Genomic DNA, 23850 nt, shown 5'->3' with positions numbered 1-23850 from the left:
CTCCTGAATTTCATGACCTTCTTCAGCGTGGAACTCATAGTAACTCCTCGCTTCTTTAGGTAACTCCTCTGAATCTTAAACGATTAATCTCACGTTTATCATCTTTTGCGAAACCCATTTAGTAGGGTTTTTACTTCCACCACATCAGTTTTGGTCATCTTTTCTCTATTCTCAATTATTGCGTTTACCCCTTGATTTGAATGACTAGGTAACAGATTTCCTGCCACATTAGGTCATGATGGATCATCAAACCTTACGATCCCCATCTTGATGAACCTTTCAATTAGCCTTTTGAATGCGGTGCAGTTTTCAATTGAGTGTCCCGTTATTCTTGTGTGGTACTTACATTGACATTCACATCGTACCATTTTGTGAACGGAGGTTGCATGGGTTTTAAATAAAACGGGGATACCACATGCGCATCGAACAAGTTCTGATATAACTCCCTATATGTCATCGGGATGGGTGTGATCTAGAGTTATTCTATGTTTGGTCTTTAGTTGGATTCTTGCCACGAAGGGCCTTGGTGGCTGGTTGTCACGGTCCTTGGTTGGCCCACAGTAACCGATTTTGAATAGCTTTTATTATACACGCTCGCGGTGTTCACTTCATTTTTTTTCTTTCTCGGGACTGATATTTTACCGTTTTCCCCTGCTTCTATTTTCCCACTACTTACTACATTTTCAATCATTTCTCCAGACATTACTATATCTGAGAAACTCTTGGTAACACTTCCCAATATATGGTTAATGAACGGGGCTTTAAGAGTATTTATAAAAAGAATTGTCGTTTCTTTCTCCAAAAGAGATGGCTGAACTTGCATTGTCACCTCCCTCCATCTCTAAGCGTACTACCTGAAGCTTTCACTTTGCTTCTTTTCCATGTTTTGCAGTGTAATTCTGTCGAGTGTCATGTCAGTCACATGGTTGTATTGTTTCATGAAAGTCTGTGCCAAATCTTTCCATGAACTAATTTTGGCACGGCTTAGCTGGTTGTACCACTTAGCGGTCGACTCGATCAAACTATCCTAGAAGCAGTGGATTAACAGTTGGTCATTATTGACGTATCCCGTCATTTTTCGACTAAACATTGTGATATAGGCTTCAGGACAACTAGTCCCATTATATTTTTCAAATTCTGGAGTTTTGAATTTTGGTGGGAGCACTAGATCAGGGACTAAGCTCAACTCCTTAGCATCAACCCCGCAAAGGTAATCGGCTTCTCCATAGCTTTGAATTTCTCTTCTAACCACTTGCACCGATCTTCTAGTTCTTTTGGCAATTCAATCTTTGCCCTATCCATTTCAGTCATGTCGTCTAAATCGGGAATTACTGGGTTGGTAAGATTATCCCCGGGGTTGGAACTTGAACCCGCCGGGTAATTAACCGGCGCTGAGGTACCGACTTGATATGGTTGAAGTCTTATGGTAATGGGTACCCTTCGTAGATATGTTTCTGGTTGGCTTAGACATTTACCGGGGTAAAGCCTAGGGGTAGGCCAGCAACTGTGTCAACTGGCTTATCATACTTCTTTGGGATTCTTGTATTTGATCCCTCATGTCTTGTTGTACTTTAGCTAATTGTTCCTCCAGTTGCGCTTACAACTGATCTTGCATGTCCTTTTGAATCTGTTCTAATCTCTCTAATCTTTGATCCATTGCTTTGGTCTTACTGCGGGTACCGTAACGATATTCAATTGGTAGATTCTTATTAGTTTCTAGGGTAACTGTCATAATTTTGATTAATTAGGGTCTTTTTATGAAATTTAATGCATATGATGAAATGTAATGTTGATGTATGAAATGAATGCAAAAAGAGGCATTGATTCTGATTTAATTCTATCAGAAAAACTTTACTAGAAAACAAATCTTTTTACATAAAACGGATATTTTACATATACGAACTTGCCCTAATACTCAAAGCCTTGACTTTCCTAAGGAGCTAGGCTAATTCCCGGCCTCGATCTGATTCTGATTCGTATTTTAAGCTCAGCATGTTAGCTTGAACTGCTAGGGCTTGCAAATGATCGACCATTTCCCGTACTTGAGTCGCAGCTTCGCCCATGATGTGATATCTATCCTTAACCTGACCTTGAGAGCGTTGGAGTTGCTCTTTCCAGTGTTAATTGTTTGTTTCAGGAAGCTCAACTCGAAGTTCGTAATTTTACAGTGCGGTTTCGAGTTCTTCTATCTTTCCCTTCAGCTCTTCAATCTTGTTTAGGTTTGCTTTCAACTCAATTGCGGAGTTGCGACTACGATACTGATGAAGCGACCTTTCTAATTCTGCTACCCAGGCTTTTAATCCAACCGGTTCATTTCAGCTTTCTAACAAACTCTTTTCTGGAGCCTCTTCTCGAACTCAAGCATCTTAGAATTTCTTTTCCCATTGATCGGCTCTAATCTTTTCTTCTTTAATCTATTGCCGCCATTGTTCTGATGTTTTTCCCAACCAAGTAGTCCTTATCGACAAACACAACTTCTTATAATATTTTTTTAGACTGTTCAAGTCTTCCTCAGCCTTGTTCTTTCCTTTCTCATCTTTTCGACCTCTAACTTCTGAACGTCGACGTCTAATCCTAGCTGCATCTCTTCTTCTTTCAATTGTTCTATCTTTTTCCCCAGTTTTGAACTTCTCTTTTCAAAGTTTTGCTTTATGATTTCTAGCTCAGACGGGATCACTTGTAGATGTTCTTCCATTGGCCAAGTGTTTTCTTAACTTGACATGGGGACATTGTCATTGACTCTTTTACCCCACCACTAATCATATTTGAGGGTTATCATGAGATTTGTGAAAATCTTTTTATTCTATGAGTTTGAATCCAAGCGTTTGATATTTCACGAACCTTCTTCTTGTAATTGTCACCCTTGTACGCAAACTCGCACTGAACCAACCCTTGCGTTATCAATATGAACTGCCTCGATCTATACTGCCTCAACGTAAGTAGGTTAGCATATCCAATAGCTCCCCATATCCCGAGTAGAGGGGCTCAATCGAAGTCTTCACATCGATACAGAATACCATTAGGGATCATCTAAGGAGCTCTCTATTCAACCTCTTCATTTTGGAGACTCTGGAGAATTGTCATCCTTTTCTCCTCCGAAATGTCTTCTCGCCTTGGTATAGCTACGGATTGTTTCAGCGAAGAGTAATTCTCGGAAAATGCTCGAAAACCTTTTCTACTTTCCAAAAGTGGCTGTGAAACCAAGCTAGCAAGAGTTGTGCACACCCGATAAATCTTCCTTCGCCCACTCTCCGGCATGCACTCAAAGATCTGAAATGTAACAGCCCGATTTTGATCCTAATCGAAACGATGGTTTCAAGACCACGAATTCGAGTCAGAAAAAAAATATTTTAAAAATATTTTTGGTGTTTATAATGTTTGAATTAGTATGTGCTAAAATTTTGTTTAAAAATTTTATCGTTTAGATGTTCGATTTAATAAAAGGGCTTAATCGCGTAAAATAAAAATTTGGTGGTTTAATGTGCAAGGGCCAAATTGCATTTGTCTTTTTAACATGGAGTGTTTAAGTTGAAATTTGGCCATAATTTAAGTTAGTGGACGGTTTTGACTTATTTATATAAAGGTTTTATATTTATTATTAAAGGTTAATTAAGTAAATGATTTAATATATTATATGTTATAATATAATAAAATGAAAGTGGTCCTTCATTTTGCCCATAAACTAGCCTAAAATACTACGAAAAAAAAGAAGAAGTTCATACATTCGGCCATTGTTGGAGCTAATTCAAGGTTAGTTTTGTTTCAGTTTTTGATAATTTTTACGTTTTTTAGATCGTTGCTTCAAATACTACCCGACCCATGCTTCAATTTCTGATTTTGATGAATATTTTGAGTTATTACATTGATGAATAATTGTGTTTTGTGATGTTTGATGATGAATTATTGAAGATATGTTTTGGGTTAGTATGTTTTGTATTGGAAATTTTGATGAATTTGAGTAATTAGGGCTAAATTGCAAAAATAATAAATTGAGGGACTAAAATGTGAAATAAATGAATTTTTTGGGCTTGTATGGACATAATGAATATTCAGCCAAAGCTTGGTATGTGTAAATTTTGTATGTTTTGTGTTTTATGCAAATCGGACTAAATTGTAAAAAGTATAAAATGTCAAGGGTAAATTAGTAATTTTCTCATTTATGTGTTTTTGGATTAAATTGAATGAAATTGTGTTTAAATGAGCTTAATTTGAAATTGTATAGATAAAGAAAAAAAGAAATCGGACTTGGATCGGGGAAAAAAATAGTAGTTGAATAGTCGTTCTATATACCCGTCATGCAAAGAAGCTTCGTCACCCTTCTGTAGTTGCTTGAATAAGTGATGATCCAATGGTTCTTACTCAAAGAATCTTTGGACTTAGTTTGAAGGTTTTATTGAATCATCGCGGTTCTGGTATGAATCTGAAGTTTCAATTGATTCATAGGGTCTTAATAAGAGAATTCCTATCAAAAAGAAAGAAAACAAGAATAAAGCCACATTTCATACAAAGAACAAATCAAAGCAAAGAAAAAGAAATAAGTAGGTAAATAGAAGATTCAAGAGGCCTGTAACGATCAACATAAAGACGACTGTGCCGACTTGATTTTTTGGCATTATAATTACAACTACAAAAAAGAGCTTTCGGATTTTCACTCTTTTGTGTCTTCAGATAAATCCGAGGTAAGTCTATAAGCAAATATATATTGTTTATTTTAATTAAATATGAATTTTATATGCTGAAAGGAAATATGTGAAATCATACATGTGTTAACCAAATGAAAATAAGCTTGGAAGCTATGTTTATGAATTCGTTTCGATCGAGTTACGACGTCAGAAAGCCCCGTACGAACCTTAAGAATAGCTAGGATACATATGTCATGACATAGGATTTCCGATATGTGTTCTCGTGTAAGACCACGTCTAGGACGATGGCATCGATATATGTGATTACGTGTAAGACCATGTCTAGGACATTAGCATTGTATTTGATTCGTATAAGACCTTGTCTAGGACAGTGGCATCGATATGAGATAGCATGTAAGACCACGTCTGGGACATTGGCATTGTTCGATATATGTGATTATCCGAGTATCCTATTAAATTCTGAATGGTTCAACGGGCAATGATAAGTTGTGATCGAAGGTGTAAAACGAGCTAAAACGATCAGGTATGAGTTACTTGACTACTTGTTTAAAAATAAGGTAAGTTGGTCAGTTGGTATGTGATACAAATTATATAAGTTACTAATATGAGCATATGTACATTGGTGAAGTATATTCGGCCATATGTTATGTATATGCATATGATGTTATATTTTGATTCAAAATTATATGTATACGTGTGTAAATATATATTCGGATATATAATGATATTATGTCTTTGAATTGAATGACACTTTGAATATATATACATATACATTCGGTTAAGATAAGATTTACTTAAGAAAACACATGTTTTATATGAAACGTTAAGCTTGAGGTTAAATGTGATTATGCTAGTATAATTTAATTTGGTTAAAAATGAGTTGATAATGTAGTTTATATCCGGTCAAAATTGATATGTAATAATGAGGTTAAAATGAGAGTGCACATGTGAATGACATTATATATATATTTGGCCAAATGTTAAACTTATGTGTATTCGGTTAAATATGGATTTGATGTATAGTATGTGTTTGATAAATGTATTTTTCGATTATGGAAATGGATATGAATATGGAAAACATTATTTGATTTTGTTGTAACTAATTAAATGTTGTTAAGTTATCTAATTGCTCATGACTTGCTAAGCTGTAATAGCTTACTCTGTGTGTTTTTCCTATATTTTTAGAGTTCCAAAGACTTGCTCGGGTTAGAATTCGTTGGAGTCGTCATCACACTATCCGGTTTATCGCTTCGGTAAATTAAAGCTTTGAGTTTTTAGTTATGTGGCATGTATAGGCTAGTTTTAATTTAGTTTTTGTATATATATTTAGCCATGCGAAAATGGCTTGATCTAATGCTAATGATCCAAGGTTTAAGCAATTTTGGTCATAGTAAAGGTGTGGGGTATGCTTGGTATATGAATTTGGTAAGACGTAATGATATATATATGGTTTATAATTATTTTATTTTGGTAAGCTTGATATGGATGATGGATGTGTTATGGTTGTGGTTTGTTAATGATGCTAATGATAGTGATTTTCAGTCATGTATTAGCCTAATTTGTAAGCATGAATTATGGTCTAATTTGTGTGATGGAATGGTATTGAGATTTGGCTTGATTAAATAGGTAAAATACGATATATATTGAAGATGAAATAATGGTTATTTCGATTTATGTGATGTAAATATAGGTGATGGTCATAATCTAGTTTGTGATTCGGCATTGGTGATCAAATCATGTAGTTAAGTATTTAGTTATATGTTAATTTTGAATTTGGTTGTATTCATTATGTGTGGACTATGTTATGCTATGAATATTTGGTAAATTTAAATGGTTAATTTGAGTAAATTTGTAATGGCATGAGTACATTGGTGAAATGGATTGAAAATGGAAATTGATATATTATTATATATATATTCGGTTGATAAGTTATTTGATAATTCGGTATGTAAAGGACTAATGGTTTTAATGCTTGAATTACAAAATGTGCTATATGTATACATAGTGGTATGATCGATTATGGTAATTGACTTGTTATTGTAAGTATGAAATATTTGCATTGTATGTGTTCTTTTAAGTTTATGAAATGTTTATGTCATTATTATGATTTTGTAACAGCCCGATTTTGAGCCTAATTGGACAAAGTGGTTTCGGGACCACAAATCCGAGTCAAAAATTTTTTTTAAATTGTTTTTGGTATTTGCAGTATGTGAATTACTAATTGTGAAAATCTCATATGAAAATTTGATCGTTTGAGTGCTCAATTTGATAAAAAGGGCTTAATCGCGTAAAATAAAAATTTAGGGATTTAATTTAAAAGCATCTAATTGTTGTTGCCTTTTAAATCGGGAGGCTTAAAGGTGCAATTTAACCACTATATAGGTAGTGGACGGTTAAAGTCAAGACTAACCTTAATGTATATATATTTTATATTTAGTAAGTAAGGTTAATTAAGTAAATAGACATATATTATAATATATGTTAATTAAGTAAGGTTAATTAAGTAAATAGACATATATTTCTCCAAGCCGAATGTTAAGCAAAAAGAAACTCAACTATGGCTTTCTAAAGTTCGGCACTTTCATAGCTTGATTAAGGTTAGTTTTGTTTCGATTTTTGATAATTTTTACGTTTTTGAGATCGTTACTTTGTGTACTACAAGACCCATGCTTTAATTTTTGAATTTGGTGTTGATTTTGTGATATGCCATTGATGAATGTTTGAGCTTTGTGATAGTTGATGATGAAATATGTAAGATATGTGAAAGATTAACATGTTTTGTCTTTGAATTTTTGGTGAAATTGAGAATTTAGGGCTAAATTGTGAAATTAAAATTTTAAGGGACTAAAATATGAAATAAATAAAATGTGTGGACTTGCCTAAACACTAGGAACATTCGGCCCTTGTATGGTGTGGACAAATTTTGTGTATTTTGTGTTTTATGCAATAGGGACTAAATTGCAAAAAGTGTAAATGTCAATGGCAAAATGGTAATTTGCCCATTTATGTTTTTTTGGACTAAATTGAATGTAATAATATTTAAACTAGCTCATTTTGAATATATTTAGATCAAGAACCAAAGAAATCGGAGTTGGATTGGGGAAAAGCTAAAGTTGTCGACTAATCGTCCGGTTTCGATTTTACACTTCCGAGGTAAGTCTATTAGCAATTTAATGTTATTAAATCAACATATATACGTGTATATTTATTGTATTCTTAATGAGCTGTGATAAAAAGTATATAGAATGAATTTAATTAAAGTGTGAATGATATATATATTGTTCAATATATATGTATACACATATAGGTTCTTGAATTTAGTTGAAGTATGGAAGTTATATATATATATATATATATATATATATATATATATATATACTTGTATAAATTTTGGAATTGATTTAAAGGTATGTATATTATATTGTATATGTGAATTTTGAATATATATATATATATATATATATATATAAGTATAAGTTTTGAGTTGAATTAAAGATGTGAAAAACATACATGTAAATGTGTGAGGTTCAAGTATAGGTGTATGTATATATAGATTCTTGAAATAAATTTAAGGTATGAACTTTATATATATGAATGTGTGTGGTTGAATGGATATAAATGTATATACAATTACTTGAGTTGAATTAAAAGTATGAATTTTAAATACCTATATAATTCGAACATGGTTTGCAAATTTCTTGAAGTGAGGTTAATGTTTACATGAATTATACATAAATGTTTCGAACATGTGTATTGCTAGTAAGAATTATATGAGGAATTATCTTCGTATTTGTGATATTCAGGTTTTGTGCCTAGCAGGCCTAATGCCGGTAAATTTTTCAGACTTAATGTCTAGCAGGCTTAATGCCGGTGTTCTGAGTCAGGCTTCAAGCCTAACAGGCTATATGCTAGTGAATAATTATGCATATTTTGGTTGAGGTTTAGTATTATACGAGACATATTATATTTATGCATGGTTGTGTGGTTTGTTAGAGTTAGTTCCAGATGAATATATATATAGATATATATAGATATATATTATGCATATAAATGGAAGTATATATGCGAAATTTTGGAAATGTTTTACTAACATATTATAAGCATTGAATGAATGTTCAATTATATAAATGTTTTAGTTGTTGGAATTGAGTTTGATCAAGGTTATACAAATGGGAAGCTAAATTCATAGGACTAAAGGTTGAATTTATATGATAGTATATATATTTAAAATGGGATATGAAATGCATTGTTATAAGGTAATGAAATGAAAAACTTTTGTAAATGGTTTTGTATAAATAATTATGAATATGTATATGCGGTTTTGGTATTTATATATAAACTTGATAGGTGAAATTTTGGCTTTGTGGTTTAGAATATTTTGAGATTAAAATGATGTTTGACTTTGCATGTTTGGTTGGTGTATTTTATGAAGTATAAATATATTTATTTGAAGATCATATGACAAACAAAATTTCCTTTAGTAAATTAAGAGATGATAGTACATATACTTATATTTATAGGATTTGATAATCGATATAGACATATATACTTGTAACTCGCAAACATGAAAACATAGGTTTAATATATGTTGAATAAATATATATATGTATAAATATTTATATTCGAACATACTCGGATAAATTGATTTTGACTGCTTAATATGAGATGTCATTTTGTTTTAAACTGAATGGTTCACTATGTATAATTAGTTATTTTTTTTATTTAGTAAAATATATTTATTTCTTTAAATCACTTTCTGAATTAAGACTTTGTTTTAATTGTATTCAATTGTGCTATGTCTATTAATACCTCGTAACCCTAATCTGGCGACAGATACGGGTTAGGGGTGTTACAAATTTGACTATTTAGGCTTAATATAGGATGGCAAAGGTTGTATGTGATTTAAATGTTATATAGAAGTTAATTTGCATGACTAGATATATATAATAAATTGATTTGGGTGTGTATATGAAATTTTGACATGATTTATATTGTATGGAATTGGCACGTTTTGAATCGGCTAAAGTACTTGGAAAATGGCTAATGTTAGTCAAGTGAGTAAAGTATGAATTGGTTTTATATGTATTTTAGGCTTAATAATTAGCATGCGAATTGGGTGTAAATTGTATGGTTAGTTTGCTAGCCGAATAGAAGATAAGATGAATGGCAAAGCATACACATGTTTTGCACTTAAACGGGAAGTTAAGCATGTATGTCTTATTAGTTGAGTTTTTTAAAAAAATAGTGCATATTTGATTAGGTTAATTGCATTTGTGGCTAAGATGTTTATATGCTAAACTTGACTATTTGGTGAAATTGATTATGCTGCATTTTCTGATGGACAATAAGCCAAGCGATATGGATTGTTTGGTTTTATGCACATGAATAGAAGTATGAATTAATATGTTTGATATTCAGCTTAAGAAGTAAAAAAAAATGCTTGGATGTCTTAATGTATGCGCATGGAATTTGTAATGTGATGAGTTATCTTATAATTTGATTTTTGAATGATATGAGTAAGAAGTATATATGTTTCGAATGGTGGGATTTTAAAGCATGTGTAATATGACTATTTTGAGCCGTGTCTTATATGGTAATGCCTTGTAACCCTATTCCGGCGACGGATACAGGTTATGGGTGTTACATGAAAGTTTCAGCCAAAATTGCTGGGACGAGCGTGACCTTTTTGTCAAGCCAGTCAAATAGATCTGAAACTGTCTCATCTATGTGCCTTAGTGCTTTGGGGTAGATTACTAACCTGTAGATACTCAAGGCGAAGACATTGACCCTTTTCTTCGTGTCCGGACGTGCCAATATCAAATCTCGCAAACTTTTCCAAGGGATACATTTACTATCTCCTTTTTGCTTAATCCGAGCCATGACCCATTGCTCACTCATCCCCGTAATGCTCATTACCTTCTTTAAGAAAGCCGGGACGTTGGCGGCTCTAGAATAAGCTTTGTCGACTTAAATCCTCGGGCAACGAAGTAAAGTTGTGTACTCCTCCACAGTAGGCACCAAATCTACTTTCCCAAAAGTAAAGCAGTTGTAGGTGAGATTCCAATATTGAGCTAAAGCTCGAAACAAGTGTTTATCCACCTTGCCATCGAGTAAATAAGGTAAATCACCATAGTTACAGTAGAATAGTTGTTTGGTTTCGTCATCCCATTGGTCCTATACCTCTTTCAACTGTTGGAGATTATTTTGAGTCACACAGATGCGAGTGAAATCCCATAATTCTGACATGTATCCCTCCATCAGGTTGTCACCCTTTTCTTGTTATGTCTTCTCAGATCATATTCGAATGGCCGCATTGTCCTCCACTTTATCAAGAAATTCTTTTTCCATGACAAGCTCTCTATTTAGCACTGAACGTGAATCAACACCCTTTTCTATGATGAAAATGCAATGCAATCACAGCCAAAACAAAACGAAACAAGTCAGTATATTTCATACAAACTAGAATTTGAAGCAAGAAATAAGAAATAAATAGAGCACCTAATCGGGTGACCATTAAGGGTTTGGTGTGGCTCTACATAGGATAGGTTCTTAGGGCTCATTATATGTGGTTTGGTTCTAAAGTAAAGGTACCTGAACCTGCAGATTCCTCGATCCTCACCCATTATAGGCTCATACGAACCGAGTTCAGTTCAGGGGAATACATTTTCCTATGGCTATACGGGAAACCCTAGGGTTTCTAACTTTCTAAAAATTTTTAAGTGTTTTGGGCCACTGGGCTTGTAGTATATTGGGCTATATTTGTTGTAAATGGACTGTTCTTATTTTGGACTTTATTTTTTTATTTTTGGTTTGCTTTATTTTATTCGGGCCGGATAAAATTAGCCCGTTACAATATGCATATATAGGGAAGGAATTCATTTATATAGGTATAAAATATGCATATATTTACATACCTTTTTGTATGATCAATATTTTAATAATCTAATAACCACATTTCATTTTCTATTTATTAAGATCATGTACTTAAATTTTGTAGTAAATTAAAAATTCTAACTATTTATAGTTGTTTAACGTAAAAGAAACTTTCAACTGTTAAACAATATTTAGAGGTTTCATATCTATTAAAAGATTTACATTCATGAAAAGTACAATTATATTAAATATATTCAGTTGTTCGATTAACTTTCAACTTCTAAATAACCAAAATTCGCTTTCATAAAAAGTGTTATACATATATAAGAATTTAATTTTGACATAATATCAAATTTAACCTTAATGTTTATCTATTTTGTCAATTTTACCCTTATTCTTTTTTAGTTAAAGTTGGCACTCTACATTTTAAAAGGAGTCAAATTTAATCATAAACTTTTAAAAAGAGTGAAATTGAGAGTTTTTAACGAAAATCTTGACTAAAACTTTAAATTTTTAAACATTTTAGTCTGCATGACAATCCACATGTACTCTATGCTAATATTTTTGAATTTTTATAATTTATAGTTATAAATTCTGAATATTTTTTATAAATTTTAAATTATTTGTTGACATGATATATATAAGACAAATAGTGTTATGTTAGCATAAAGTATATGTGGATTGCCACGTTGATGTCATACCAACATCGTTAAAATTTAATATTTTAGTCAATATTTCATTAAAAGCGATTTAACTCTTTTGAAATATTAACAACCAAATTTAGCTCCAAAAGAAAAATAATGACCCAATTGACAAAAGATATAAACTAAGATCCAAAATATTGACGAAGAAATTTAGATTCAAAATATTAATCCAAAGCTATATATAAACTAAGATCTTAAAAAGTACTAGAAATTCTATCACAATGCACGTGGAAACTACTTATTTAGAACACGTTTAAAAATAACATACAATAATTAATAAAATGTAAGGTTCAAACTAATAATAATAGCAACACATATACAATACTTACGAATTTAAATAAAAATGAGTTTAAATTTCACAGTAAATTATGTAATAACATTGAAATGTTTAAATTTACGAAAATAAAACTTTGGTTAAAGTGGTAAAGAGAACATTTTATAAATGTTAGTGACATGTGTTCAAATGTCTAACATATGCAAAATTTACACTCATTTTACTAAAATGAAGAGAAAGACAAAAGTAACATTTGTAAGATATAATTTGTTTCAAATATATAAGGATAGTTTAATATCCGATTAACTCGTCACACCAACTCAACCAAGAGCTTAAAGTATCAAAATAAAGCTTTTGATGAAATTAAAAAAAAAAAGATTTTATAGGTGCTAGTGGCCTTAGTTCAAATCCTAACACGCACAAATTTAATAGTATAGTTAAACAAACAATTTATGTAACAACATTGAAAATGTATAAAAATATCAAAATATTTTTTTGTTGAAGTGGTAAAAAATATTTTATAGATGCTAGTGGCATGAGTTCAAATTTCAACATATGCAAAATTTATATTGATTTTAGGGATAAATATCAAAATTATACATGAATTTTGATTTAATGTGCAATCAGTATACATGAACTTTAATTTGGTGCAATTATACACATAAAACTCTAATCGTGGTTCAAATGTATATTTGAAACTTTAATTTTGATTTAATGATGCACATGTAAAGAAATAAATACATCAATTTATTTTTATATTGAATAAATATAATTATTTACATATGCAATATATAAACATAAAATAATGTTATATGAATAATTGTGTTAATAATTTACAAGAGTTAGATCAAATCAAAATTTCATGTATAAAATTGCACAAAATTAAAGTTCATGTATACAATTACACATTAAACCATAATTCACGATAGTTTTGAGATATGTCCATTGATTTTATTAAAATAATAAAAGACAAAAGTACCCTTAAAATTATATAATTTATTTATAATTAAATGATATTTTCATAATTTATTTAACTAAATTAAAATTTGATGACACCAACTCAATAAAAATTTTAAATAATAGTATAGATGGGTGAAAACTATAAAACTTAAAAGGTTCAAAATAATTTTTCCTTATTAGTAAAAATTCATATTCCCTTTCCAAAAGAAACCCTTAAAAGATTAAGTGCCATATGTATAAACCCAAGATCTTAACCAGATCTGAATACAATAATTCTTTCATATTAGTGAAAAATCATATCCACTTTAAGAAAAAAAGTTACTTGCAAAGCTAGAAAATTTTTTGAGGGTCGGACTTAAATTGTATATTTTATGATAATAAAATACAATTTCACAATTTTAATAGTCTATATCTTTATAATTTTTAAAAGATTAAATCAAATTTTTATCATTTTTTGGGAGCCAAAATATAATTTACCATTCATAATTTAAAATTTTATAAATTATAAAAGGCTTAAATGAGAAATTTTCCATTTTAAAGGGGCCAAAACCCTTGTCAACCCCCTTGACTCCGCCACTGAAAAAAACGAAAACCATATATATATATATATATATAAACCCAAGTTCTCAACATAATTACTATCAAAATTTCATTTCATACAATGGCAAATACCAAATTTCTTTCAAGTTATCTCATTCTTTTATGCATTATATTTGCTGACAACTCGGATCTTTATGAATGTATGTTTTTTTCCATATATTTTATTATCATTTTCGCATTTGTTTCAAAAGATGAATTTATAAAATAAATTTTTATATGAAGTTTAAAACAAATTTAAGATGTCTAATTTTATTTAATATTGGGTTTTATTTATATTTTCAATATGTTTTAGGCAAGAACAGAAGAGTTGGTGATTTGAATGGGAAGAAAAAGGAAGGTGTGAATATAACATTAATAACATGTCGTATAGCCGAATGCCCAGGCCCTCGTGTATGTTATTGTTGTATGATTTGAAAAAGTTTGCCCTATTCAATACTTTTATTCATAATTATCTTCTACTACACTGCATTCTCGTTAACTTATTATTTGGTTTTTCTTAACGGTAAAATATTAAAATAGTCATTTTTGTTTCTCTCATATTACATTTTAGTCACTTATGTTTGAAATGCTATGTTTTAGTCACTTACGTTATCATGTTGTAGCATTTTAGTAACTGAGCGTCAATTGCCGTTAACAGTGTAACGATACACTGACATGGCACGTTAAATTATCATTTCACAAAAAAAAAGGTTAAATTATATAATTTGTCCCTATATTTTTTTCGTTTTGAACAATTTAATTTTTGTTCTCTTATATTCTTTGAACTTTCCTATCTTTTTTTCTTTATTTTCTATTCTCTTCTCCTTCTCACTCTGTTTTCCTCCCTTCTCCATTTCTTTTAACGTACTTTTTCTATGTTTTCATAAATATAAAAAGTTTTAACAAATGAAAAACATAGAAAAAATATGTCAAAGAGATGGAGAAAGGAGGAAAACAAAGGGAGAAGCATAAGAGAATAGAAAATAAAGAAAAGTTAAAAGAACATAAAAGAAAAAAAGTAAATTGACCAAACGAAAAAATATCGGGACCAATTGTAGAATTTAACCTAAAATTTTTATTTGAAATTATGATTTAATGGGCCATGTCAGGTTACCGTTATATTGTTGACAACAATTAACGACTCAGTTACTAAAATATTACAACATGTTAATGTAAGTCACTAAAACGTAACATTTCAAACATAAATAACTAAAATGTAACCTGAGGTAAATAGAAATGACTATTTTGATAGTTCACCCTTTTCATAATTTAGTTTCAATGTTTAACTTGATATATAATTTTTTTGTCTCAATTAAATACTTGAATCTATTGTCAAAGCTTAGTTTGATACTTAAACTTAAGTGTAAATATTGAATATAAGCAGGGCCCAACCCTAAAATGGAAAAATATTTATTTAGGCTCTTTAAATTTTTAAAATTTTAAATTAGTAGAGGTAGAATTGTACTTTGGCCCTCTCTAAAATGATAAAATTTAATTTAATCCTTTAAAAATTATAAAGTATAGGTTATTTAAATTGTGAATTTGTATTTTATTATCGTAAAAATTAAAATTTAATTTTGACCCCTAAAACATTTTCTGCTTTCACCCCTTAATATAAGTTTATTTTCAAGAGGGATATATTGATTTTTGTTTTTGAGGAATATATCCCTATACACATATATGATTATGTACAAGATACAAATATCTATTATTTTAAGATTTAATATATATATTCTAATTATTATCCACAATAAATTTAGAGCAGATACAAATATAAACAATTAAATATATATTATTTTAAGATTTTGATATCCACCTACTATAGCCTTAGATGTGAGAGACGAATACTCTTTCAAAAAAACACCTAAAGTCTCATTCGTCTACCAAGTAAAAGATTGTGGGTTTTTTAGGTTCCGTAATTTCCACAGTCCCTTCCAACATCTTAGCAACCTTCCCCATTGATGGTCTAGCCTCTGGCCTATCTTGTAGGCACCAAAGAGCCGTCTTTACCATTCGATCCACCAACTCCAAATGCATTCGATTGTCGAAACAATGCTTAATTTGACGGTCCAAAATATCTTCCACTTTCATTTCTTTAAACACTTTGTCGAATGCCCACCTTGGGAAATACCAATCTTCACTATTATCCAACAATGAGTCTTGCATATCAAAGTTTCGAACCCCACTCACCAGCTCTAGCAACACCATCCCAAAGCTATAAACGTCGGCTTTCGGTGTTATTGGATCCATTTTCACCCACTCTGGTGCCATATAACCTCGAGTCCCCCGTATACGCGACATGCTAACCATGTCCTCCTTTTTTCGCAGCTTTGCTAGCCCGAAATCAGATATCTTGGGGCAAAAGTCATCCCCCAAAAGTATGTTTTCAGGCTTTATGTCGCAATGTAACACCCATTCTAAGCATTCTTCATGTAAATATGCAACCGATCTTGCCACCCCGAGGGCGATCCTGTATCGGATGTTCCAATCAAGAATAAGGGCATTAGGGACTTGGGCCAACGATTCATTAGAGGGGACTGGAGTGGATCGAAAGATGTACTTGTCGAGCGAACCATTTGGGACAAACTCATACACCAAGATTCGTTGGCCTTTCTCGGCACAAAAACCCCACAACCTGACCAGGTTTAGATGGTGCATTCGAGCGATGATGGTAACCTCTGCCCAAAACTCCCCATCCCCACCGGCCACATTCTTCAAGCACTTCACCGCAACAACGCGGTGATCAGGTAATTCCCCTTTATAAACATCGCCAAACCCTCCTTTCCCAATAAGATTCGAGAAGTCATTTGTCGCTGCTTTCAGCTCAGCGTAGGTGAATCGTTTAGGCCCGCCTGCAGGCAAGAACTCGAGTCCGAACGTTCGAGCCATGTCTCGATACTTGATGTACTTTTTCAGGAACCCCCAAAAGAAAAAAATCCCAGAAATAAGCTCAGCAGCGAAAAGGGTACATATTATCACTAAATTCCTCGTCGTTGTATCGGATTCTTCAGGCGGTAAAGGAAGGCTTATAGTCACGGGACATGTCGTTTCTAACAAGCTCGTCATGCCTCTGAACTCGGATAGTTCTGTCTCGGATTTATCGACGCGCAAGTAGAATGCGGCCTCCGTCCCCGGAGACCAATACCCGAACAACAACCGATCAATCTGGAGCACACAGTAGCCGTTTCCATCAAGTTTGAACGCAAATCCCAAACAATTTGGATTTGCCAAGCATCTGGATCGACACATGGAGAAATTTTGAACCTTGAGATTACTTTGATCTGCGCCGCCAGAGAAATTAACGTAATCCAGGTGAAGAAACTTGGTCTTTTCCCCCAGCGGGATTTTGATCTCGCATGAAGAATTATCACCCGATTTTTTCTTGAATGCCGGCGGGCATACGCAAGATGTTGAATCCGAGTTCGTTGCATCGTTCATACAAATAGCGTTAGGCCCGCAAGTTCCATGAACGGTGCAGATTTCTTGAACGGCTAACCAGACGATTTCCCACTCACCGGATCTCAAATCAAAGCTGTAAATCCTGAGATTTCCATCGGAATCCAATTTCAGTCTTCGTAAACGATTGGGTTCGCCGAAATCGGAAGAAACCAAAGTCGCCCCATTAGCTTGAACCACTTTCCCACTTGATTCCAGTCTCAGAAACGGATTATCAGTGGCCCAGTATTGAGATGAATTGAAAACAAGGCTTTTGCTGTTCTGGAAGATGAATTTATCGTTATTTGAACGAATAGTCGTCCCATTTGTTTTCATCTTCTGGTTGGGTAAAATGGTATCGGTTGGAAAATCGAAACTCTGCCAATTCCCATAAGTCAGATTTCCCCCATCTTCCAATACCAGCCTCGTCGAATTCCGATTACCAGTCGCTGATGGCTGCCCCGGCAACAAGTTTTGGCCCGAAGAGTTTATTAAACGAAGCTCGCCATTGTCCCCGATCACAAGAGACGAATTTCGGGTCAGCGGAGAATCATCATTAGCCGACCAAACAAGGGTGTTATTTCCAGATATGTTGTAATACCAAACAGAGAAAGTGTAGAGATTTGCAGAAGAACCTATTGACTTAAACCCAGCAGCGAAGACTTTGTTTGAGGAGATAAGAAACTTGTTTTGAGATGGAGTCCATGGGAAATCCGAGAAATTGAAGGATTGGCCTTGCTGGGACAACAATGGCGGAAGGTTACAGAGGAAGAGAGCCAAGAAATAGAAGAAGAAGAAAAGCAAAGACATGGTGTTTCAATGGCTGCTTTGTTAATGGAGAAATTGGAGATAGTTTCTTTATAGAATGAACAGAGTTAAAGTCGAGTATTAATGGCGGCTTTGAATGGATTGACTTGGTAAAACGTAATACTTTTTGACTATGGATTTGTTTGGTTTATTAATCCATTTATGGGGGAACTGTGTGATGCTTGACTTGAAATCTGGGTGGAAGTTTTTATTGGGTAAAATATATTTTGGTATTTGAACTTTGTTTCATGGTTTAATTTGGTATTTTCGTTTTTTTTTTGTTTGTTTAATTAGGTACATAAATTTAATATTTTTGGTTTAAATTGGTAATTGATTTTGGTTTTATAATTTAAATCGGTTAAAATAAATCATTTATTGTAAATATTAATTTGAACTAAAAAGTCATAAATACCAATTTAAATTAAAAATAAAGTTGAAGTAATTAATGGACAAAAAAACCTTTTAAGTATAAAATTGAACTTTTATTATTAGATATTTTATCGTGCAGATGAACAAAGACTTTGAGAGGATGTTGATTGTATAGTTAGAAGCTTTCCTTTCACATATATAATTAAGGGAAATCAGCCAGTGGTTGCCTCTTTATTCAAGTCAAAGTTTAAATAATTGATAAATTAAGTCATTACTAAATTTGTGATGGTCTTGAGGCAAGTAACCAATGCCGCCTATGGCTATGATGATGGAATATACCCTACGCAATACGCCCAAATCAGAAACAAACGACAACCATATAAAGGTATAGTAACCTTGATACTGAATTATTTTTATGGAAGTAGTAAAAAAACCAAGTCATGTGAAATTCATACTCAATTCTTATTTTTTTGGATTTTTACATTCAAAATTTGTAACAGCTAATTCTTTAAATATATAGATAGTCATAATCGGGCACTCGGTATTGATGTTAAGATTGTAAAAATAATGGTGACGATAAGATTAGATACTATAATAATACTATAATAATTGTAATACCCAAATTTTACCCGGCTTAAACCCAAAAAAATAAAACCAAATTAAAAACAATTTTAAAAAAATATATGACAACGGGCCCAATGGCCCAAACACTAGCCTAGCCCAAAGCCTAATCCAGCCCTAACCTAGCCCAAAACATTCCCTAAACGCCGAAACCCTAGCAGCCACAACGAGCCTTCAGTGCCGCAGCCACCAGAGCCTTCCATCGCACGTGCGCCACCACCACGTGCCACGCCTCCACGTCCACTCCTCCGTACGCGCCACGCCCCCTGAAGCTGTATGATGTACCTGCAAACGCAAACAAAAACACGGCAGAAAACAAAAACGAATGGGATTTTCTTTTGATTTTTATTTTTATTTTCAGGCTCAGTTGGTTTTCTTGATTAGTTTCTTTGGCCGATAAAGGCTATAAGAACAAAAACCCCTTGTATCCTTCTTTTTCGGACACACATACTGAATAAAAAATCAGATTTGAGAAGGATGCACGATTTTTTTTTGTTTATTTATTTCTTTATTTATTTTTTTCTCTGCATTTTCTCTATTATTTTTCTTTGCTTCTTTCTATTTTCCATACTAAAAGAGAAAAGAAAAGGGATTACCTTCATTTTTCGCCGTGGAATCCTTGTCTCCTTTGCCGTGATCGGAGTTCGGCAAGGGTTTCTGGGCTAAAAGCGGCGGATAAGAAGAGACGGGGCATAGGTTTGCTGATTGTTCTGAAAAGAAAAGGAAAGTAACTTGGTTTTTTTTTATTTAGGGTTTAGAGTGATATTTGGAGGTATTCGAAACGGCACCGTTTGGGGTTAGACTCAGTGGCTCCAAAACGGTACCGTATTGGCCATTACCCGCGCGGTGACCCGACCCGAGGGAAGGATCCACGCGTTTCATCTCAATGGCTTATTTGCGCAAATGGTCCCTCCACTTTTCAAGGGAGCTTCAATCTAGTACTTTTATTTATTTTCGAATTTAATCTCTTATTTCATTTTTGTTTCATTTTAATCCACGCTAAAGTGTCGCGTTTTGAGGGACGAGAATATTTCCCTTTTGGTCCCCTTGTTATTCGCGTTTCTCGTTTCAACCCCCGCATTTTGATTTATTTCTATTTGTTACCTTTAATTCTGCTTTAAGTTAAAATTTGACCCTTATTAAGTTGTTTTATATTTTCTTTTCTTAAATATTTATTATCCCATTATTATTTAAATGTAGGTAATTTTAAATCTAATATTATTTTTAATATTTATACTTCAACATAAAAGTTATCGTATGATTATGTACTATATTTTGAGTTTACTACATATTATTATTTTAAACTTATGATGCATTATTTTTTTATTTCATCTTGTATCATGTATTCATATCTTTGAAGTTATTGTGTATTATTATTCTAAAATTATTATGCATTATTACTTAGAAGTTATGCTGTATTAGTATTATTATTATTATTATTTTTACTTGTACATATCTTTAACGTATTTCATTTTATTTATAAAAATTCTCCTTTATATTTCATTGATTTTTAATTGTTCTTCATATAAATAAACTCTCATATAATATTATTTTATATCTTCTCATTAACTTACGCTAAATTATTATTATATGTATGGTACTGTTTTTATATCATTATATTAACCTCCAATTCAATTTTTAATATTGTCGTTAATATTTGTATAATATGTGATATGAAATCATGGAATTCGTGTGTTTTGTATTGCTCACTTGTACTTATTGATTGTTTGTCATTCGTTATTATACGTTTTAGCTTGCGAATTAGCACCTCGTGGTCTGATTTATCGTTCATTCACATTTTTATTTCGTCTAAAAAGTTGTATTTGGTTTAAATATCGAAATCGACTTATCCATAAGTTTTCAAATACTCGGTGTCGAAACCATTTTTTTTGAAAACAAATATTGGTTATCGACTTTAAAAACAAAAATTAGAGTCGCCACCGATCCTTTATTAAGGTGTGATCGGCTCACCAAAAAAACAATTCTGGTCTACGAAATTTGAGAAAACAGGTTCGGGAGTCAGTTACGCACGAGGAAGGATTAGCACCATCGTAACGCCCAAAAAATTGGTACCAAATTTGATTATTTTATGTCTTGGAGTAGAAAATTAAAGAGATTTTGTTAAACTCAAATATTGAAATTTGAAAAGAATAATCGATTATTCAAGTCATGCGAAGAAATTAAGACCCAATACGTTAGGGTTCCGATTTTCTTCGTTAATTCCAAATAACCGAGAATATTCGTTATTTAAAATAAATAAAAATCATTTTCGGGAATTCGATAGGTTATGTCCTAACGTATTGGACATGACCTATTATTTTCTCGAAATGAAGATTTTCTTTGAAATTAATTGAAAAGTGATATTCAAAATTCGGGGATTTTGAGAAATTGTACCCTAACGTATTGGGTCTCAATTTCTTCGCATGACTTGAATAATTGATTATCCTTTTCAGATTTCAACATTTGAATTTAACAAAATCTTTTTAATTTTCGACACCAAGACATTAAATAATTAATTTGGTACCGATTTTTGGGCGCATTAGGTGCTAACCTTCCTCGTATGTGAATCGACTTTAACTGCTTTTCTCAAATTTCAGAGACCAAATTTGTTTTAAGGTGAGCCGATCACACCTAAATCACGGATCGGTGGCGACTCCAATTTTTTAAAGTCGATAACTAATTTTTTTGTTTTCAAAAAAATGGTTTCGACAGCTTGGCGACTCCGCTGGGGACTTCGAGAGTCGAGCCATAAATTGATTATTTGGTGTCTTTTTGTCGGAAATTAAAGTTTTTTTTTAAATCATAATTTTCCTTTGCACTCGTTGATTTTCATTGTTTGCTTGTTTGGTTTAAGTCTGTTATCTTATTTGCATTTTGCATCTCATAACGTCGGTCGTTTTTACCCCTCTAAGTGGGAGTGAGAAGCTACTCCTTCGTGAGGTTTTCACCTCCGTGCAGGATAGTGGATCACTTTCGGGATACATCACCTATGTCTTCGTGAGATTTTCATCTCCGTGCAGCCATAGGAAAATGTATTCCCCTGAACCGAACTCGGTCTATATGAGCCTATAATGGGTGAGGATCGAGGAATCTGCTGGTTCGGGTACCTTTACTCTAGAAACCAAACCACATATAGTGAACCATAAGAACTCACCTTAGGTAGAATTACTCTTAACCTTAGTAAATGCCTAATTAGGAGTTTTTATTATTTTTGGTTGGATTATATTTAATTGTTACTGACTTTTTATGTTTTACTCTGATTGCATGGCATTACTATCACATGGCATTTCATTTTAGAAGGCGTTGGTTCGTATTCGATTGCTAGATAGAAGGCTTATCATGGGAAATGGGTTTCTTGATAGCGTGGAAGATAATGCGGCTGTCCGAACTTGGGCTGAAATCACACAGCGCGAGAAAGGTGATAGTTTGGCCGAGGGGTACATATCTGAATTGTGGGACTTCACCCGTGTTAGCGTAACCCAGAACAACTTGCAGGAGTTGAAAGAAGTTTGGGAGCAGTGTAATGATGAGGTTAGACAATTATTTTATTCAAATTATGGGGATTTGCCTTTTTTGCTTGATATGAAGGTGGATAAGCGTCTCTTTCGGGCTCTCGCACAATTTTGGAACCCCGCTTATAGTTGTTTCACGTTTGGGAGGGTTGATTTGGTGCCTACAATAGAAGAATACACGGCTTTACTTCGGTGTTCGAAGATTCAAGTGGATAAGGTTTATTCGAAGGCTGATGAATATAACGGGGATGAGTGAGCAGTGGGTCACAGCTCGGATCAGGCAAAAGGGAAATAGCAAGTGTATTCCTTGGAAAATTTTGAAGGATCTCATTCTAGCGCACCCAGATGCAAGGAAGAAGGTAGATGTCTTTGCTTTAAGTATATATGGTTTGGTTATGTTCCCTAAGATTTTGGGGCATGTTGACGAGGCAGTTACTGACTTATTTGATCGACTTGAAAAGAGAGTTACACCAGTCCGTGCAATTTTGGCAGAAACCTTCAGGTCACTGAATGCATGCCGGAGAGTGGGAGACGGTAGGTTCATTGGATGTGCGCAGCTTTTACTTGCATGGTTCCATAGTCATTTTTGGAAGATCGATAAGGTTTCATATCGGGTCTTCTCTGACATTTATTCACCATTGAAAGAGATAGTGGCTACACCGAAGAGGGATGACATAGTGGCTACACCGAGGAGGGATGACATCTCGGAAGAGAAATGGATGGCTATTTTTCAAAATTTACAGGAGGGCGATATTGAGTGGAGAGCCCCATGGTTGCTTCCAGGTTAGATCCTATATCGATGTGGGGATTTTGATTGAGTTCCTTTGATTGGGATTTGGGGAGCCGTTGGTTACGCACCATTGCTAGTACTTAGGCAATACAGGTCAAGACAGTTCGTGCCTGCAACTCAGGGATTGGCCGAGTGTGAGTTCTCGTATAGAGGCGATGGTTACAAGAGGAGAGTTCGAGAGATGGTCAGTGCATGGAATAAGACTCGCCGAATGAAGGGATTAGCTGTGGGTCCCATGACAACTCTCGAATATGGTGAATGGTGGGCTAAGAGGATTAACGAT

General features: G+C 33.0%; 1 protein-coding gene across 1 annotated transcript; it reads right to left on the bottom strand.

Annotated features, from left to right (window-relative positions):
• Positions 1 to 15741: 15741 nt before the first annotated feature.
• On the bottom strand, positions 15742 to 18417 carry LOC105764398 (G-type lectin S-receptor-like serine/threonine-protein kinase At1g34300). Its single transcript, XM_012582948.2, has one exon. It carries the CDS (start codon positions 18276 to 18278, stop codon positions 15906 to 15908), a length of 2373 nt encoding a protein of 790 aa, XP_012438402.1. The 5' UTR covers positions 18279 to 18417; the 3' UTR covers positions 15742 to 15905.
• Positions 18418 to 23850: the final 5433 nt, after the last annotated feature.

Source organism: Gossypium raimondii, chromosome 12 (assembly GCF_025698545.1).
Source record: "Gossypium raimondii isolate GPD5lz chromosome 12, ASM2569854v1, whole genome shotgun sequence".
NCBI classification, from domain to species: Eukaryota; Viridiplantae; Streptophyta; class Magnoliopsida; order Malvales; family Malvaceae; genus Gossypium; species Gossypium raimondii.
Note: the sequence above shows the minus strand (reverse complement) of the source record. Positions and strands in the feature narration are given on the sequence as shown.

What these genes read in the sequence shown, in the direction of transcription:
- LOC105764398 (XM_012582948.2), bottom strand. Translation starts at nt 18,278, where the DNA reads ATGTCTTTGCTTTTCTTCTTCTTCTATTTCTTGGCTCTCTTCCTCTGT.